At 40.2% G+C, this 20,363-nt stretch overlaps 1 protein-coding gene across 3 annotated transcripts in view; it reads right to left on the bottom strand.

Moving 5' to 3' along the window:
• The window catches only part of adamts18 (ADAM metallopeptidase with thrombospondin type 1 motif, 18), a 51,511-nt gene that overhangs the window by 12,308 nt on the left and 18,840 nt on the right, over nucleotides 1-20,363 (bottom strand). For all 3 annotated transcript variants that reach the window (XM_026175466.1, XM_026175475.1, XM_026175482.1), the window contains 10 exons: nucleotides 20,185-20,322; nucleotides 19,941-20,094; nucleotides 18,442-18,537; nucleotides 17,687-17,835; nucleotides 10,436-10,608; nucleotides 9,472-9,602; nucleotides 8,851-8,974; nucleotides 8,308-8,552; nucleotides 1,050-1,170; nucleotides 128-254 (listed from right to left, as the gene is read on the bottom strand). In XM_026175466.1, the coding sequence (XP_026031251.1) occupies nucleotides 128-254; nucleotides 1,050-1,170; nucleotides 8,308-8,552; nucleotides 8,851-8,974; nucleotides 9,472-9,602; nucleotides 10,436-10,608; nucleotides 17,687-17,835; nucleotides 18,442-18,537; nucleotides 19,941-20,094; nucleotides 20,185-20,322 (1,458 nt within the window). The remainder of the gene's footprint in view (nucleotides 1-127; nucleotides 255-1,049; nucleotides 1,171-8,307; nucleotides 8,553-8,850; nucleotides 8,975-9,471; nucleotides 9,603-10,435; nucleotides 10,609-17,686; nucleotides 17,836-18,441; nucleotides 18,538-19,940; nucleotides 20,095-20,184; nucleotides 20,323-20,363) is intronic.

Below are 20,363 nucleotides of genomic sequence, written 5' to 3'. Positions count from 1 at the left end.
CGCACCTATTAAAAAAAAAAAAAAAACAGCGCCCTAGGTTCCTGAAAATTTGGCAGCATAAAGACACATGCCACATATCCCACAGCCAACTGTACACATAGAAATTCTTTGACCCACACACACTTACTATGCAGGGCAAGGCTGCGTATTGCAGAGATGGGAGCCCAGTGCAGGCCTGGTGTGGGGATTACACATGCTGGAGTTGACCTGAGCCTTCTGGTCCTGCAAACAGATAGCCTTGGTTGAGATACGACCTGATGGAGAGACAGGGAGAGAGAAGCAGAGAAATCGTAATGTGTTTCTTTCAGGTAATTAAGGATCTTTATTTTTCATCCCTGCAATGTGGATGCATTTAAAGTCAAATTTAAATTTTCTAACTGTCATGAATCAACACAAAAAATATGTCTAGAGGTCTGCCGGCTGTCGCAGCACCTAGAGGCATGGCAAATGAAACTACATGTACCTTAAACACAACAGCTATTCACTAACAAGTAAGCTGGATAGTAGCTGTGAGTCTTTCAGGAGAAAGTCTGACAAAGGTGCTTTTCATTAACCTTAGCACATTTCCTGGAACACTGTTCATCAGGGTATTATACACAACACAAAAACAGCCACACACAGAAAGATCAAACCTATAAACACACACACACACAACTTTTCCTTATCACTTTTAGTACATCTGCACATATTTCTGCCTCTCTTTTATTGTAAGCAACTTAGATTCTGTTGCTATGCCATTCAGGCTTTTCATCAGGGGCTGATTTGATGCATTCCAAATCCTGAGCAGATTTTAAAACGCTGGGGATTTTGTTTCAAATTGAGATGTTAAAAGAAGTCTTCTTAGTTTATTTGCTATTTAATTGATGATCAATTCCATCAATTCCAAGTTTGAAGTCTTTGCTGCTACATTGTCAATTAAAGTAATAGGCTGTTGCAGTTCAGTGGTGGATTTTGGCAAATGTTAATTTAATTTACTTATCCTGTGTACAGAACTCCTCTAGTTTTATCCAGGCATCAACAGATGGACATACAAATAAAAACTGCCTCACCTCCGGCACAGGGAGCAGAGCAATCCGAGCGCACCACACCCCAGCTGTAATCAGGCTTCCTCTCAGTGCGAGGCAAAGTGTACTCCCATACCACACCCGGGTTCTTTCCCTGCAGAAGGATCTATCAGACAAGAAAACATTCAGTCAAAAAAGGTGACAGCTGTGTAGAGAAAGTTTATCTTTTAACCTTTATTTATCAAACTGTAAGTCATCCACCAGGCTACAGCTGCGTTTTCCCAGCTGCTCAAGGGAGTGACACTAGCAACCTTTAGATCCTTCCTCAAAGCTCTAAGCCGCCCTTTGTAGCTTAATTTAGAGAATATAGCATTACTGCATACTAAACAGAAAGGAACACTAAATATTTAAGAAGCTAAGTAAGGCAAATATTTAGCACTGGTTCATCTACATGTCTTTTCAGCACCAAACCCACGTATTCCCTCAAATGTCGACTGATTATTAGACCTCCAGTAATCCATGTATTATGTCTTGCGCATTCTAAACCAAAGCAAATTACCCATTTGTTATGAACCCCACTGTAAGAGACTAAATGCAAGACAACCGCCAATGTGATTAGCCTATTTAGGCCGTTCAAGTTTACTCGAGCTGCTCGACAGACTACCTACTAATGAGAAGATTCTAGAAACCCTACAAAACGCTTTATTCCATTTCTACTCTGAACTGGATGAGCACACTTTTATTTGGATCATATAATGCTCATGCAAGGGACAATTTCCATTTTCTTTTGTGATGTGTCTCTTTTTTTTAACCACGTCCTTTACACAGCCCAGTGATTCTGAGGTACCTTTTCTGCACAAGAGATTTATTTGAACATTCAAGTCAGGCAGAGACTAATGGATGAATGAATGCAGACATACCCATTACAGGAGAAGCATCAGGCTATCATTAAAACAACCCCATAAGAATTCCCTGCTGCGGTGAAAAGTTTTGCTTGACATGCATTTACATAGTCAGCTCCTAGTGTGTTATTTTAAACCATTTCAAAACACTGCACTGGATTGTATTCAGCATAGCTTTGTCTCTTTTGCATCCAACCACGGTTTAGTCCAGGTTGGGTAACTATTACTCCTCAGCCCATTTGGCAAAATGTATTAAGTCCACCTGTGATTCTTGAGAAACATCACAGTCTATCAGCATCTGTGATAATGGATTTTGACAGGTGTATTTTCTTTGGGGTATTTCCTAAAGTTGAAAGGAATCTACCATCAACCATTCAACGCCAAGCACCTCCTGGGTTCAATCCACATTAAACAGCTCTGGGACGCTTCCACTAACTTAAAAATAACCTTCTGATTGTTAACTGTCCAATGCATAAAGTCAGCTATTGCAAGATGGGGGACAAAAGGAGGGATGTAAATCTATGAGCAAGCAGATACCCAATGTCAGAAAAATGTATCCGTAAGTCAGTGTTTTAAAATCAATACTTCAATTTAATTTTAGTTGGGGCAAAAGTGGTTCTGATGTCACATTTTCTACTTAAGATCTTTCTCAACATCTATATGGTTTAAGTGTCTTTAGGCTGCATTTTTGCCATCAAGTAACCTTAATTACTACCTACGAGTCAAATCAGCAGTGGCAGACCATGTGGAGAGTGTGTGGAGGACCCAGGTGCGGACACAGGCGAGGAGACAGAACTAACTTTAACAAAAGGCGAGCCTTTATTATGGCTGATATAGGGGCAACATAAAGCAGCAAGGACAGGGGCGAAACTAAACTAGAACCTACACTGGGAAAACTTTGACTTAACTATGACAAACTAGGAAGACTGGCAATGACTATGAACAGGACCTTGTGCAGAGTGCATGACGAAACAATGAAATACATGAATCACTAACAGAAGCATGAACTGCACAAGAATCCTGAAACTACTTAACCTGACACGACATGAGGGATGTAACACAGATGACACGACGACAAACACAGGAAGACTGAGGACTTAAATACACACATGATCAGGGGAAGTGGAGACATATGAGGACACAGCTGACTAGAATGAAACATAATGACAACACAGGGGAGAGAAACACTAATTACAATGAACAAAACACAGACTCTTCCAAAATAAAACAGGAAACACAGAGACATAGACATGACACAAACTTGACAACAGGAGCCACACAGACATGAAACATGACAAGTGGACGCACGGACCAGGGAGAGATGACAAAAGGGACTAAGAAACAAAGGACTAAACTGCAACCTAGAAATCAACTAGATGAGTTAAACTATAACACAAATGAATACAAAAGATACATAAAAATTCAAACACTGGGTCACATGACCCAGCACCGTGACACATTCCTAATTGTTTGAGATACTAAACTTTAGTATCTTGCTAAAGTGATAAAAACTGCAGACTCAACAAAACCACATAAGGGTTGGCCACATTTTAACACCCACAGTTTCTTTGTCCATGCTACCAACACCAACCAAACCCAATGCCATTGAAAAACTGCCACCACTAACCACACAGGGACATTGTGCTTATCCAAGCAAACCAACTTTCTGCTCTTTCACCAAACAACCACCAGTGATGTGAAACAGCAGCTACAAAAACAACTCTGGTCAGAGTTTTTATAGTCACTTTAGTAGAGGACTTAGATGCCCTTGAATTGTTCAAGCTTTCCAAATCACTGATCTTTCTTTCCTAAGAAATGTACAATGTTTAAAACACCCAACCAACCACAGTGTTCGCATTTGAGGAGACAAATAGAAACAATAGTTTCAGACAAACCTACCCACCGCTGCTTTAGTTTTTGATCATTTAAACCCAAAGCTCAACCTTTCAGTAACAACTAAACCAATACGAACAAAAAACAATCACCTACCTACCACTATTCAAGCCAAAATCAACAACTTTCTGCAATCAGTAACAATACCAGCGATAATTTCAATGACTTGCATGCTCCCATTTAATAGACAGAACACACACTGGCCTTGTGAACTCCTTTGTAGTCAAAGCAAACTTACAGAAGCAGCAAAATATTGCCTCAATTTAGTCACAAGACATGAAAACTGACCCAAACTCTACATGAGCCTTATCTGCACTGACACACTAACAGCACAACGCAGAGGGTTTACTCAGGGGGCCTCCAACAGACGTGTTAGTGAGTGCATGTATCATGTCCAAACTGTTCAGACGCACTGGTGATGATACCAGCAGGGCTTGTGACTGTGCTAGCAAATACAACAGATGAGAAGCTTTTTGCAGACGGAAGACATTTTCCTTCTACCATCACATCTTTAACCACCAAATGCAGTTTAGCATCCATTACCATCCATACTACGTTTAGTCTTGTTACTAGTGTCGTTAGCATTGCAAATGTGGAAAGATTCATGAGTGTTTTGGGTCTTACTGGCAATATAGCTGTTTTGTCGTTTACGTATGAGGATGTATTGTAAGTTTCAACTAACATAAAGTCCCTAATTCTTTTTTCCACATAACTTCTGAGAAATCATTGCTCATTAAAATATAGTTTACATGTTGGGAACCTCTAAACACCAAACTGCCAACAAGCCTTGAGTGAATCTGCTATGGCGAAGCAGCTCAAAGAATATGTCTTTTTTGGCAAACATAACAGTAAAGTTTTGAGTGTTTCACTTGCTAAATGTTCACATTATTATTGTTGTGTAACTTGAAATCTTTTAACCAGTATATTTCCTAATGATATTGTTCATATTTTGCACCGATAACTCACCTGGGGAAGTTTTGTTCCTATTTGTTTCAGTGATCAGATTATTAGACATAAGTTTGGGAACCAGGGACACAAAGGAATTCTTTGCATTTCCTGGTGCTAATAAACATACATCAGACAAGGACATGTTACTGTGGCAGATGGTTAGCAGAATTAAGGGTTTCATTTTCAAAAATGCTTTAAAATGAAAAGGAAAAACATAGCGAAACAAATATGGAATTTAATTATTAAGTAATAAAAATCATAGCTCAAGATGGTCTTTATTGACTTGAGTTATCCTCTTTTTTTGGGCTTTAGGAAAGGAAAATGTTTATTATCGTCTTTGAATGACTTTCAGTGGCTACAAACATATTTAAGTTGTGAAACTAATGTGTGTCTAGCTTCCTAGAGTGCAACAGCAGACCACAGAGTGTATTGGTTTCACAACCCAACAATCACAGCACTCGTCAAGTCAGCTGGGATGATGATGAATTGCAATGTGGTGGACTCAGATATCAATCTCACAGCGTTTTGTGTTGGACTGGCATGACCCTGCTTCCCATACCACAAGAATGCCAATTCCAGGGGGAATAATCCTACTTGGTATTCACTTAGAGCTCCGGAAGCAGCCATATGTTGTGTCTGTTCCTTCTACCACCTCCTGTGAGCTATTTCTATGCCCCCTTCCCTCATCCTTCCTACCAGCTAAGCAGCTGTGCAGATGTGGACACCTTGTCACAGTTTACTTCACACTCCTTACCATTTGTTTTTCTTTGAGCGCTTCAAGCTGAGTGAGAGTCTGCAAGTGATCCGTGTGTATATCCTCCCCCATGTGCTCTCTCAGATTTTCTGTGACAGCACCAGTTAAATAGAATGTGTGAAACAGATGAAGAGATCTGCGCTCTCCTTCCATCATTTGGCTCTTTTCATTTGCACTTAAAGTCCTCGTGCCCTGACCTTAACTTCTCACATCCAGAGTTCAATTGCAGAATTCTTAATCTTTTAATCTCACTCTGCATCCTCTCTCTTTCTATCCTTCTCCCTCTATCAACCTCTTTCTCCTTTTTGTAATTACAGGACATACTTATAGAGATTATGGTCATGTCATCTGCAGATCAGCTGCAAGCCATCGCCGAGTCCACTGCTGGACAGATGTATGATCAGAACACACAGACACGTAAGAGGAGTACCATCAGCCTAAAAAAAAGGAACTTTCTTTAAATTATCATTTTTTCAAGATAGGGCACATTTGTGTAGTTATTGCTATTATTTCTTTTGGTTAATATGACACTATAGTGAGCCAAAGACAACTGTTTAGACGTAACATTTTATTAAATCTCTTGATCCACATGCAAAGCTTAAAATTACCGTTTCCAAAACGTCTGTAACGATCCTTCGCTGCATTAGAAAACTTTGTACATATTGCTATAGACAGAAATCAGTATGTAAAGTGTGATGGATATGATATGTGACAGATTCATTTCACTGTTTGTGCTGCGCTCACAATTCAAAGCAATTAACCTGCCAATAGCAATGTCGTCATAGTCAAAAAACTATGGCTCACATTCCAGCCCACTCAGACCAGCGTGTACAATCATCGTTCAGTTATTCTTACTGACATTGTGTGTGTTTATAGCTTACTGGGTATGTTTGCAGCTAGTTTTGTATACTTTGTTACTGACTGACAACCCTGATGTCATATATAATGTCACTGTCACTAATCTCACGCTCTCATAAAACCATACTTTTTTGTTGATTTTGTCAGAAAATCTGTTCGGGTCTCTGTGATCAGTAGCTCTTGTGCTTATATTGTCAAATATAAGCACATGGATTTTTCAAGAGTTTGCAGTGGTCAGTATTTTAAACATTTATCTATCAGCCACTCAGGTCATGGAAAAATACCTCCCCAGCACACAAACCTAAAATGTTTTCCATTCTCTGGCATCACTCAGGGGATGCTCTAAACATAAAGTGGAGCTGAGGTGGGGTTTTCTCCTATTTTTGTACTTAGACTTGGTGAAGTCTAAGTACTAGGAACCACAAATGTTTGTACAAAATTATTTGCTTATCTATTTAGAAAATGGTGAGTAATTTATATGAAAATATTGTTATCCTGTTGATTAAAAAAAAAAAGAATAGGGAATTGATTTAAAGTTTGTGGAATGTATTTTCTGAGCATTATCTGTACCAAGTTTGATGACAAACCTCCCAACAGCCGCTGAAATGTTTCTCCCTTACACAAAGTGCCGATCAGTCAAATAATCCAGCACTGCTATTCTTTAAGCTATGTCGCCAACCACGACTGAAACTAAGATGCACGTTATGTGTGCATGTCTCTGCACTTCTGCAAGGGTTCATCTTGCAAAAGGACAACAATGTGCTTTTCAAATGCCAACTACAACACAGACTCCACTAAACTGCCCACAGACCAAAGCCTCTTTCTAAAAAAGCTATATAAACACGGATGTTTCCTGATGGCCAAACAAGTAACCATCCAATCCAAGTACTTTGAAAATATCACACTGGTATTCCTGTTGGATTTACAGCCCAAACATTCCTGTTTTAACCACAGTATTGCAGTAGCCCAGGGCATTGAGGGGAGACTAGATTTTACATGAATATCACCCCCACCCCCATGGCAAAAAAAAAACTGTCTGGCTTTCACCTGGTTTTCACTTCTGTTTTCACGGCTGGAGTTCAAAGGTCAAAACAAAATAAATGCTTTTGCGGACAAAGTTATGTGAGAAAACATCCTACACCTCCCACCAGCATTCACTTAAAACCTCAGAATGACTTGGCCACTTGTTGAATATTAGTTTTGCTTTCAGGAGGATACCTCTGTCCAGCATCACATTTTGCTACTTTAGGACAGGTAAAGACTCGTACTCCCCTTGAAGCTCTGGTTTCTAACACACCACTGAATACAAACATGAAGCAGAAATATGGACCACCACATAATAAATCTTCTGCTTTACTGTGCAGAATATCTCACTCCAAGTAACCATCTGATTTTATGCTTTTCTTCCTACCCACTAAAGGGCCGTTCATGTTGGGATTTTACTTGCTCAATTTGACTTAAATTGCAACGCTACAACAAAGCACAGGGTCTGCATTAACAGCTGTGAATATATGTCAATAGATATGAACATGTGGCTTTGTTTGGACTGGAGTTTGGCAATAGGGTGCCCTGTCTGAATTCTTGTGTATGATACAAGTGGATTACAGAGATCAGTTAGTACTAAAATAGTCCCTGTAGGCTGCTAGCGAGCACAGTAGATGTGTTCAATGTGTGCCCTTTAATCGTTTTCACTGTGACTTAGATAAAAATGTGTCCATTCTTTACAAAGCACCCACCCATTTCTGGCATAATCAGACACCCAAAACAATTAATTATTCACAGAAGATTTGCAGGAAGCTTCAACCAGTCTTTTTCTCCATAGCACCAAACTTCTTTCATCTAACCCTCATCATGTCCAAGCATTAAAAAGGAGGTGCAGCAGATCCGCCAAAGACCCCTGTCACTGTCAATTGCCATAGACGGATGTCACCCAGCAGCAGCGGCTTACTTCAAACACCAGCGTCTCATTAGTCGGTCCAGCAGCATACAGGCTCTCCGGCTTGTTGAAAGAGCGCTGGTAGTCGAATACGGTTCCACCAAAGTGGAACTTCCCTGGCCAGTCCACAGTCCACTCCCCAGTCAAGTAGTACTTCTTTTTCAGGGAGCGGACAGCCAGGTAGCTAGTGGAGACTTCCATTTCCTGAATGTGAATACTTCTAGCCCCAGCTGGAACTGTCACCATGGAGTAGTACTCTGGTTTCAAAAAGAGAAGGAACAACAGCCAACACTAAATCATTATTAGCTATTATTGCTGTTCTATAATCCTGTCATGTTTCATCCTGCTAACATCATCCAGATTTTACCATGGCTTAACCTCTTCTGAGGTGAGTCAGTCCATTATCCAGTGGAATTATGTGCATGTGTCTGTCTGTGGATTTTATTTTTTATCCTTGTTTCTTTGGTTAAGTCTTCTTTTGTATTGTAAAAATACTCAGTGTACGCCACCTAACATGTTCAGACACACTATTAACAAGGACAAACACAATCTTACCGTTAGCCCGGTGTTGCAGAGTGTACCGGCCTTTGAAGAACTTGCAAGTGGAGTTGTCTCCCTTACAAACTCCACAGGCATCCAGAGAGGCCTTAGAGCTAAGAACTTGGTCACAACCTACAGCCTAAACACACACACAAATGCATGTTTGCCATCAGTGTGAATGGAGCAAAATGAGCATGATAAGCTTGTTTCTTGAAGTGCATGTGTCAATAAAATAAACTCTCCAACTATCAACAAATCTATGCATCAAAGGGTGATAACTCAAGAAGAAAGACTACAAGATGAATATCACCTTGACTAGAGAAGCAGCGTTACTCTGAGGTGACAACAATTTTAAAACGCTTTCATAAAGAGCTCATAAATAAAGGAAAACAGAGAATACATTAAAATAGTGCAAAAGTGTCTTCCCAGTGCTAAGTAAGCCAAAGAAATTACTCCAAAAGATTTTTTTACCCTTTTTCCATTTACTCAATGCATTTGATGCAACTGCACATACTGATTATCTACAGACAACTGCACTGTCTTTTGATTCTGACACTAACTGTGCCTCTCATACAACCACTAGACAACAGAAAACATTCACTTTTGGAGTACAGTGAATCCACAGAGCTGATATACCTCACACACTCCATCAATGCAGACATCTTCTTTGTGGTCAGAGCAGGAAGTGCCATCTTTAACTTTGCTGGACATAGCAAAGAAGAAGTCATAGTCTTCTGCAATGCAGTACAGCTTGCAGATGTCTTCATCTGCACAGAGGAGAGGAAGAGAGGTATCATTAAGAATGATGGCATCACCTGTAAAATGCACAAACTGTTCTTCAAGTTTTATTGTCTGGTCAGTTTACAGCTGCAGAGGCTACTGACTCTGCAGGTATGCACTAAGACTGAAACACAAAAGACAGCAACTACAAATGCACCCAGGGGTATTCATATGGGGCTACAGGTTTATTTTGTAGTTCAGATCAGTTATCACAGACAAGTCTCTACAGCCGTCTTTGATTAAAATAAATGACGATGAAGGTGACTTGGCCCAAGGTCCCAGAAGGCAGTTCAGAATCTGTTCCTCTCTAGATCACCCCCCATTCATCTCCAGCTTAAACAGGCCTGGGACGACAGCCAAACACACGGCTCTCCTTCACTGCACTCTCTTTCCCTTGCTCTGTGTAACAAAGCTGGCCCGCAGGCTTCCTTTTTAAATCTATTCTCGGTGTGTCAGAGGGTGCAGGTGGCTACATGTCTTCCATGCACATTACACACAGTGATAGTTTCCTTCAGCTTATTGGCCCTAATCATTGCAGCAGTAAATAGAGGTTGGCATTACAGAAACTCTTTTTAAAAGAGTTTTGGGGAAGCAGAGCGGGTGCAGAATATAAAAGATCTAGAGAATTAAGACAAGCAAACCTGCCCTGAACAATCTGCAATTCTCTGTATATTTAAAAGCTCTGTGGCCTTTAGCCAATGAATATAATGTGCCAAGAATACAGTAAATCACTGTATTTACTCATAATCCACAAGATCTACTGTGTATTTTGTATTTTGTGTCATTTACTTGTGGGGATTGTAAGTAACTGACCACCTACCATCCACTTTGGTGTAGGGTTTCCACTTATAATACCAGCCCCTGAAGGGTTTGCTGTTGTACTCAGCGCACTGTTGGGCACGGAAATCCACAGCATTGGGAGGGCATGGACGAATATTACACAGCTGGTTGAGACGGCTGGGGCCTGAGCAAAACTTGCCATTGTTCTGTGGCCTGGGTAGAAGACGAGATAAGACAGAGAAAAGGGAGAGGAATTACAGGGAAGGTAGATTTGTTTAAGTGCTACAGGACCTTTGGCAATATATCAACAGCACTAACGTGCCAGAGCAGTTCACGGGAGAGACAGCTGGTCAGTGGAAAAGATCCACCCAACTTTTTTCTTTTCAACACTTCTAGTTCTCGTTCTATTCATATAACTTTTTCAATGAAATCCCTGTACACCTGTGAGAAAGCTGTAAAAGCCATCTTGCAGAAGCAATAATGATTAACATGCAAATGGAGTACATAAAAAAGTCTGTACATTTAAAAGTAAAAGACTATACAATAAATGAATGGTCATTTCTTGTAGTCGAGGAGTTGGATGGGAGATAAATGGTCAGGTGTAAAGACCTTAGCTACTTTAACAAAGGCCAAATTCTTATCGTCAGATGTCCATCAGAATATTCCTGGAAGTATTTGGCACAAACCATGAACCAGGGAAAGGGTGTTGTCCTGGAACAGGTCTGGTACATTGTGACTTCGACTTGCAACTGATAGTATTTCAAGGATCTCTTATTAATGTCTTATTAGGGTCTAGCTGAATAATTTAGGGTGCCTTACATGGTATACTGGTATAATAGATAGCACAATATAAAGATACTGTTAACAGCCCTATGTGGTTTTAAATTGGCCGTAGGTGTGAATAGTTGCCTGTCTCTCTGCTTTAGCCCTGGAATAGACCAGTGGGTTTCTCACAGTGAAACCTGCCTCTCATCCACTGTCAGCTGCAATAAGCTCAAGTCCCCGTGACCATGGGTGGGAAAGTAGTTAATAAAATAGTTGGCTGGATGGACCTTCCGAAATCTTGCAGAGTCCTCGACTCAAATGTATCCAAGCTGTTTGGCAGGACGTGAAGGACCAGCAGCACATTAGGCAAAGGTTTTTGTTGCTCAGCATATACCTCAACATATATCACACAATACACATATCTGTCTATTTTAATGTGTGTATTTAAAATATTTTAAAAAGTGTAACATTTATTTATCTTTGAAAAACATCAAGCTAGATATTTACCCATTCTAAATGGTAAATTTCACCAACTGGCTGCTGCCTGCAGCTTCAAGTTTATATCATCAAAAACATGCAGATTTTGTCAGTGATCTCTCTCAGCAAACGGTCAAAAATTCATACTAGCCCATAAAACTCGTCCTTTAAGCTTTGGAAGTTATTTATCCAAGTACTGAATCATTTAACTGAATAAAGTGGGATTTTTAACGCTACTTCATCACATCATAAGTCACATGCTTACAAGCTATGCTGAATCAACAATTTATATACCACATGAATAAAATCAACAGCTGATAAAAAGGAAGTGGCGCTTTAATGTGTCACCAAAATGATCAAACCAGTCACCACTTATTAGAAAACACAACCAGACTCTTGACATTAAGTGAACATCAAGATGCCATGTCAGACTTCCCAGGCTCTCTAAACCCATGCCAGGCATTCCAACACAACCACCAACAGAGAAAATTGAGTTTAGCTGTTTACAGAAGTGCGCACGCAGACACACACATACATACAGAGACTGGAGAACCATGCTGATCAAACACGTCTAATAAAAACAGTTCACTAAGTGTGACAATATAATGAAACACTTTGGCAATGGAACACAAACAGTGCCTAATAGAAACAGTAAACACCACAGGAAAAACTAGATGTATATTTCTTTCGAGTTTTCTGCAGCAAATGAAAATGTCTGTGTATAATGGATGTCAGCAAACAAGACAAGCAGATATCTGTTCTGCCCTGGACTCAATCACAGAATGACTTAGCTGCCAAGACTGATGGAACTCCATTCAAGGTGTGCCTGTGTATATGTGTGAATTTGCTGTGTGCCAAGCATGCATCCCTTGGTGAGAGGGGGATTTGGCACAGGTTTTGCACTCCTGATCTTATTAAGACTTAGCAGCAGACAAATGCAGCCCATATGGTAATGTGCTTACGGCAGGCCAGCGGGGGTTTACGGTGTATACTCCATCAGTCAAGGTCTCATGATCTGAGAATCACATAAGATGGGCTGTTTACTCGAGAAGGGAGTTGAATGCACTTCATAGACTTTGTACAAGTGGCCCCTAAGTTTCACAGCACTCTTTGTCTCTCTTCCTTTTCTCTTTATCATTCTTTCCTCTCCTATCTGGATGATCCAGTATCATTGCAACTGTAAATTTACTTCTAACAATAAGACAGAAACCAGATACAACAAGCCCCAATGCAGGGTCCTTATGACCCTGAAGGGTGTTTAAATGTCCCAGTAGCCTACTAAATCTGCCCAAAGACAGAAGCCGAAACCCCTGTAGTTCAGAGGTCACTATGTCTAGTCTTGTCATCTTTCTGAGTCAACTGCTCCCTCCCTGTCCCTCACAGGACTTCCCTTTCTGCAGTTCACATAAAAAATAGATCCACATTCTGCTGCTGTGACCCCTTTACAAGTCCACTGGGAGATTCCAACCAAACAATGGTCTAAGTACCATCATTCCCTAATCGTGTACCCTGTTGAAATGGGGTGTGCCAAAAAAATGCTCCTTATAAAACCAGGTCAAGATCATGAACCTAATCTCCCAGGCTTTTTGCTAAGGATTAGGATCTTTGATCTGGCAGGTGGTCTACAGGGAATGAAAGAGCAAGGACAGAGATGGAGTGAGGAAAAGAGGGAGGCAAGGGGAGAAGATTCATTTTCCATTTTGGAGCTACTCCTAGAAGGGAAGGCTTTAGTCGGCTGATCGGAAGCCTTGTACAAGCCTGAGCAAAACATACGTGCTTACCTTATAAAATGAATGAGTTTGTGCAGAATCAAATTATTTTAGGATCTGTTCCTGCTGACTGAGGATTCTGTAGCAAGGCAAAGGTTACAAGTGTCAGGGATATTTTCACAAGTTTTTAGTAGCACACCCCCAGACTATCCAGACGGTTCAGTTTAGGGGTAAAGATGATAACAGACACAGGCACTCCAATTCAGGCTAATCCTTCTCGTTCTGCCCAGATTAAGAGCAGAGGGGCCAAAATAATCACAGAGATTACTGGGGACAAACACACTCTGAATATCATGAGTCATGGAGTAAAATGTGACTCAGGGGTACACACTGCTGTCGGGATCAGGCTTGGGTCTGTCTGAATGGCTGAATTCTTTCAGCTGAGGATGGCGATGCATGTGAAACAGTGCTTTATACAGACAACCACAGCCTATTTACATTTAAGGAGTTCTGACAACTAATTGTGTTTATTCTGATAATGATATCATTACATTTCATTAATGGATTTAATGTTTAGCCTTCAACATCTTTCCATCCCCTCTCTGTTTGTCTGACCCCGTAACTCAACGGTTGGTAGCATCAATCCATTATTTTCAGCAGCTTCTCCTACAATGCTTTGCTTAGTTCTACAAGAATGATAAATGAACTTGGCAGATAACCTGACCCTTTTCGGTCTGCCAGTCATGGTGTATAATGTGTATCATATGAGAAGCAGCCTGTCTCTTTGATCCCTCGCAGGGATTAGGAGACGAGTCGGCTGTGATGGACAGAACAGACACATTGGTGACTGCCTGCTGTTAAGTAAGCAGTGATGAAGCCGGATGAGTAAATAAGACACTGTGTAACTCTGTGAATATCTTAATGGACTCCATAATAGAGTTGATATAATGAAATGGGTCAATGGAAAAAAATAAATAAATACATTTTTAAGGAATCATTTGAACACTCGGCTTAAAATTTGTGACATTTAAAATGAAGGCAAAAAAATGTAGTCAGATCGTTTTGATAGAACTGCAAAAATCAAAAATGCAACTTGAACTAGAAACTGATTGTGACAATGTAGTGGAAATCACTGTTTGCGGTTTACTCTGGAGATCATACTGCACAATGAGACATGCAGCACCGTACAGAAAGTTCAGTCCATTTCATTGATTCTTATTTATTATACATCAGCATCACAATACCAAAACAGGTACCATTTCTCCTTGCAGACAACTAGAAAAGTCTAATTGCATATTATTTCTATTTCCAAGTTTGGAAAAACATGATAACTTAATGCTGTTTAATGTGTACAGAGAAAAAGAATGAGACAATACAATGCATTTATCTGGCTTTGTGTGATTTCAGACACCAAACCACCTATTTCAAATGTTATCAGCTTATTAAATCACAATTGTTAACTGTAATCAGTTCTATAAATTCGAATTGTAAGTGCCTCTTTCTACTCACTAGGACTGCACAAGGTGCATATTACCTTACCCTGATTATAGAGGCCTCTTCTACCTTATCACACTGGTAACATTAAGCTTTGTAATGTAAGTAAAGGGTTGAAAGGTTGTATTTTAACATTAAATATGAGTTCTTCCTTACCCTAAACAAGTACTTTTGTTGCTGCTGTAAGTCAAATTAACTCCAATTACAGGTTCACATGCTACAGTGATATTAACTTGGTTTGTTTTTGTTTTTTCAAGTGAAATAGAAGTTGAAGTTGTGTGAATCCTAATACACAAGGGTAATAGCACTGGTTAGAGGGTGAAAATGTGTAACTTGAAAGGGTTTTATATTGCAACGGAAGGGCAGTTAGTTAGAAAAGTTAGAAATACTTAGACTTATGGTAAGAAATACAAGTAGTGATACTATGTGTGACATAGTCCAAGTCTTATACAGAGGTGCACATAAGTGGTGCGCAGGTGCGTCCAGAAAATCTTATGAACGCAAACGCGTACATAAGATTTTCTGGAGGAGGACAGACATTTGTTTAGAACTCTTAAAGATGTCGAAGAAGCAAGCTCCTTTAAGCAAGTATTCTGGTGTTCCTCCACCTCCAAAGAAATGTCAGAAGGAGTCCGAACCGCAAAAGAAGCACGTATTCTCGGAAAAGTGGTTGCAGGAGGTGAGCTGGCTTCAAACAAATGATGAATGCACAGAGATGTGGTGCAGAATATGCAGTGAAAATCCCACTCTGGCAGACAAAAACAGTGCCTTTTATATGAATGCGAACTTCTTCGCGTCTTTTATTTTGACAGCAATGTCAAATATATATAGGCGGAGTAGTCAAATGCAGATTCACTGAGCGCTCAACACAGACAGCATCGTCAGAAGGAAAGTTGATAAAATAAATTACAAATTTTGTATTGTTCTTTTTTTTTCTCCCCTTTGGTTTTCTTTCTTTCTCTCCCCCTCTTTCTTTCATTCTTTCCCCCTGTCCTATCCCACAGTCATGTCTGTCCCGTTTGCAACTGAAAATAAAATAAATTCATAATTATAATAAAGGTCAATCAAATGGACCAATATGATGATCCACTTAAAATAAATCCTCTTGGCATCTTTCTTGGCCTCAAGACAACAATTCTGATGGCTATAGATCCAAACGGGACACAAAAAAATAAATAAATAAAATAAAATTGAAAAAAAAAAATTTTGAAAAAAAATTGTATTGTTCGATACATATGCGTACCGAACCGAAAGCACTGTATCGAACGGTTCAATATCGATACGAATATCGTTGCACCCCTAATATATATGTATGTATATATATATATATATATATATATATATATATATATATATATATATATATATATATATATATATGTTGTGCTGTTGTAACATGAATTAAGTCAATGTCTATGACTAAATTAAACTTTATTGGATTTTTCAGGTCAGCCTGTTAATTGGGCTGACAGTGACTCAGTCCAGGCTCTTATGCATTCGGCTGACAACCGTGGCAATCGTGTGAATAGCTACAAGAGAAAAAAAGCCGACATTATGAAGTCATTTAGACATTCAAGTCACACATATACACTTCGCATGGCTACAAGACATATGAAGGCAGCTGTATTTAAAAGGGCAACTGTGTCCCTGTCATGACAAAAACATTTCCCTGCTCTTAAACACTCAGAAACTCATGCATGCTTATCAGTTCTATGTTGCAAAGCTGCTTCTTTTTGTTGTCAGTTCTTCCTCTTTTTATGTAGTATTAGGAAAACTTGAGATTCAGTCAATGGCTTGAAAAAAATAGAAATAAAATACTGAAGGCGTTATCTAAGAATCTGTCGGCTAATTGGCTGTGGCTCCAATAGATGAAGATGATTATTATTATTATTTTAATTGAGTCAACCATTCTCTGAGGTGTGTGAAGCAAACAGCAAAACCTCTTTAAACATAAGATAAACTTGCTAAAGAATGGTCACCATGGGATCACTTCTGATTTATGGAGTAAACACATGACACTGTAAAGGATGAAAAGAAGATTAAATGAATAATCACAAAATTAATCACCTTCGCAAGTATCCCATTGTAACCATGCTACAGAACCAGCGTGGGGGCAGGTGTTTAACCGTCTGCAGGCTGAGTCAATCACTTGCCACATTGCTTGATTGTAGCATAGTAATAGAACAACGGCAGTAAATCTGTATTTTATGGAAGCGAAATAAAGGTTTAAAAGATCTAGTAAATCTTTACGTGTTCGAGGGATAATTAATGAGAGATTGCGTGTTTGTGGTGAAATACAACATTAACACTGGAAAATTGTCAAGCTTGTAATGACATGAACAGAGTGCTTTGCTAACAAAGAGATATGCACTGTGGGATCTGGGTCTACAGAATTATGTAGAATTATATTTGTCTGAGTGAGCAGCAATGGGGGACGTTTGCTGACTATCTTGGCAGCTTTCAGAGAAAAGAGCATGCCATCAGGAGGTGTTCCTTGTCTGGAGCATGTGGAGAGATAGTCTGTCCGTCTGGACTGTCAGCCTGACTGATGAGAGCAGTTATCAGCACATGTGTGTGTGTGTGCACGAACAGAATGTGCGTACATAACTGTGCTGACAGCTACCTGGCAGCCAGCACTTTCAGGTGTTCAAAAAAAACGTAGAATACAAGGCCTTCAAGAATTACTTTCTGGCCCAAACTGCACCTCAGATTTGCACTGTGGAAGCAGCTGCGTGACAACATGAATCATTTTGTCGACTGTTTGCCTAGTTAATCTTATCGAAAGCATTAAAATAGAGGTGATGAATTAGATTAGGTTTTGCAAGTGTGTGCAAGTGTATGTATACCTTGGGCTGGTGCAGGAGCGCTCTCTGTACATGACACCTCCACCGCAAGTTCTGGAGCAGTCAGACCACTGAGACCAGGCTGACCACTGGCCGTGCACTGCTCTAGGACCATGCTCTCCATACTTAACACACTGACCCCTCCGACACCACTGAAGAAAAGAGTAGGAAGGAAATGAAAGAGAAGACGACAACAGAAATAGCATTCTTATCAGTACTTGAGTGTTGGCCCTGGCATCTCGCCTCTGTTTCCTGGTCTGGAGAAATGCCCAGCACCACACCTGGACATAGAGACTCTCTATCTACAGCCAAAATGCACACATACACATGCACATCTATTGTGCAGCAGACCTGGGTTGATCCAAGCCAAACCCTGCACTCACACACATCACCGCCTTTCACTCTTTCTAAATATCATGTTTCTGTGTGTACAAATCAACTCAATCCATTTGGGAGAGTAGTGTCCAAAATGTGCACCCATGCATGTACGAGGAGCATCGATGGTTACTTTGTCTGATTTATTTAATTATCTATGATCAAAGAAGTATTCAAATAAAATAAAAAAATGCAGTTTGAGCTGTCATCAGTTTGAGCTTAAAGTAAATCCTTGCATCTTTTTAAAGCTCTTTTAGGATTTTTTTTCTAAGATGAAAGGATTTCGTTTGACTCAATAAAATGCTAATTATTAGGATGCTAAGCAGGAGAATAACATTCTGACTGCTGTGATCTTTCATATAAATAAGGAGACCATTCCTCACCATGTCAGGGCCACAAGTGGTACCTTCTGCAGCAGGCATGAACTTGGTCTCACACCGATGCCCTGTGCGATGACACCACAATGACTTGCAAATGTCCTGTCGAATGAGACACGCAAAGAATGAGACATCCATCAAACATGGTGTTTGCTGATGTTATTATCCGTGGCATCTTTTGGTTAAGAGTTCCTTTCCTTTTTCTCTTCCCTCTACCTGATTTTTGCCAGGACCACCATCACTTTGCTTGATAAGCCCCCACTGCCTCTGACAGACTTCTCCACAGTGCTTCTGTGTCGAGACTAATCATTGAACTTCTTTAATGAAACCGGCTATAATTGTATGTGTCATCTGACCCAACAATACAGAGACAGAGCAAGTGAGTGAGCACAGAGGGAGAGCTGGGGTCGAGAGACAGGCGGCAGAATCTGGCAACTGGCCCAACTGCAACTGGCAACGAGAATGGAATCAGAAAGGAGGGAGTGAGGAAGCAGGACAGACAGCTCCCTGGTGTGTTCAAGACTTAACCTTATGCAGATCTACTTCACTGACATAGAGCAGGTGGGTGACCGCTATGGCATCATGCTGAAAGTCCTTGTACATGATAATGTCAGGGTCAAGAAAAAAGAGTGAAAAGTGTGAATGGAACCCTCAAATCCACTGTTAATCAGCATGCAGGTTAATATACCACCTGCCAACTCCTACACAGGTCTAAGAAATGCAAATATAGTATTTGATCTTTTATTATGGAAACATAGGAGGAATCTGGGGAAGTCGTGAACAGCCAAGGCGTCGTCATGTGGGCTAATGCCATATATACGACTTGGCAAAGTCAATTTCCCAGCAATTACAGCCATGCAAGAAGAAAAGCTTGAGGCATTTTAAATAAAATTTACATGTGAATCAACATCACTGAATGCACCTAGCATAAAGCCTTATACCAAAACAACAAGGGTTTGATGCAGACTGGGGTGGTGGTATAGGGACCCATTCAAATGATGGAATGCATTTTAATGAAGGTCAAATGTGTGTGTGGGGGGGGGGGTTAAGGTTGCTGATGTAAAGATTGTGCTAGTTAATAAAGTGCCAGTTTAGCACTGGATCATTAAGTCTGTAAAGCAGATAAATTCCAGCTCCTATATGGTCCAGGGGTGCCCCCTTCTCACTACAAGGAACTGTAGCGATTCTCAGTGTTGGCAAAGAAACATGTGAAAAGTAAATGATTAAGGACTGTTGGTCCATGTAGAAATACAACCATGGTTAACACTTCTTTCTTTAGTGTAAGGAACTGTTGTTTGTTTCCTGGTCTGGGCTGTTATCAAATGAAAGATATAATAAATCACAATCGTTAAAGCCAGAAAAAATATGTTGTTGTTTTTTAATTCCCCCAGTAACTCAGCATCGTGTGCACCGCATGTTACAACTGTTTTTGCAGTTGCAACATGTTGGGGGAAAAAAAGGAAATGGAGATCGAATAATTCTGACAAATTAGGTGATTACTTTACCTTGACGAAATCAAGACTGCATAGTTTGGCTTTGGAGCCAAACTGCCATTTGCACTGTGTGTCTGCTCCATAAAGCTGCCCGGGAAGCTCTTCGGGATACTTGTACTGACCGATCTGCTTGGGTTCATCCACTAAACAGGATGCCTGGGCTGTTCTGGTGAACACAGAACAGTACCTGTGTCAGTAAGGAGGAAAGCCAAATGCATGACTGGTAATTTTAACAATCTGCATTAACTGGGCTTACCCAAGAAAGCGGCTAAGGTACTGCCGACTGCAGGTGGACCAGGAAAAGACTCCATTGTTACCAGCGAGAGTAGGGGACATAATGTTACCCTCAGTCTTACGGCAAGGGTTTCCCTCCCCATCATGGATCATACCAAAACTACAGAAAATGAAGATAAGAGACTTCAGTCGCAATGAGAT

Source organism: Astatotilapia calliptera, chromosome 1, assembly GCF_900246225.1.
Source record: "Astatotilapia calliptera chromosome 1, fAstCal1.2, whole genome shotgun sequence".
In the NCBI taxonomy this organism is placed as follows: Eukaryota; Metazoa; Chordata; class Actinopteri; order Cichliformes; family Cichlidae; genus Astatotilapia; species Astatotilapia calliptera.
The sequence above is the reverse complement of the archived record's forward strand: the minus strand, read 5'-3'. Positions and strand labels throughout refer to the sequence as shown.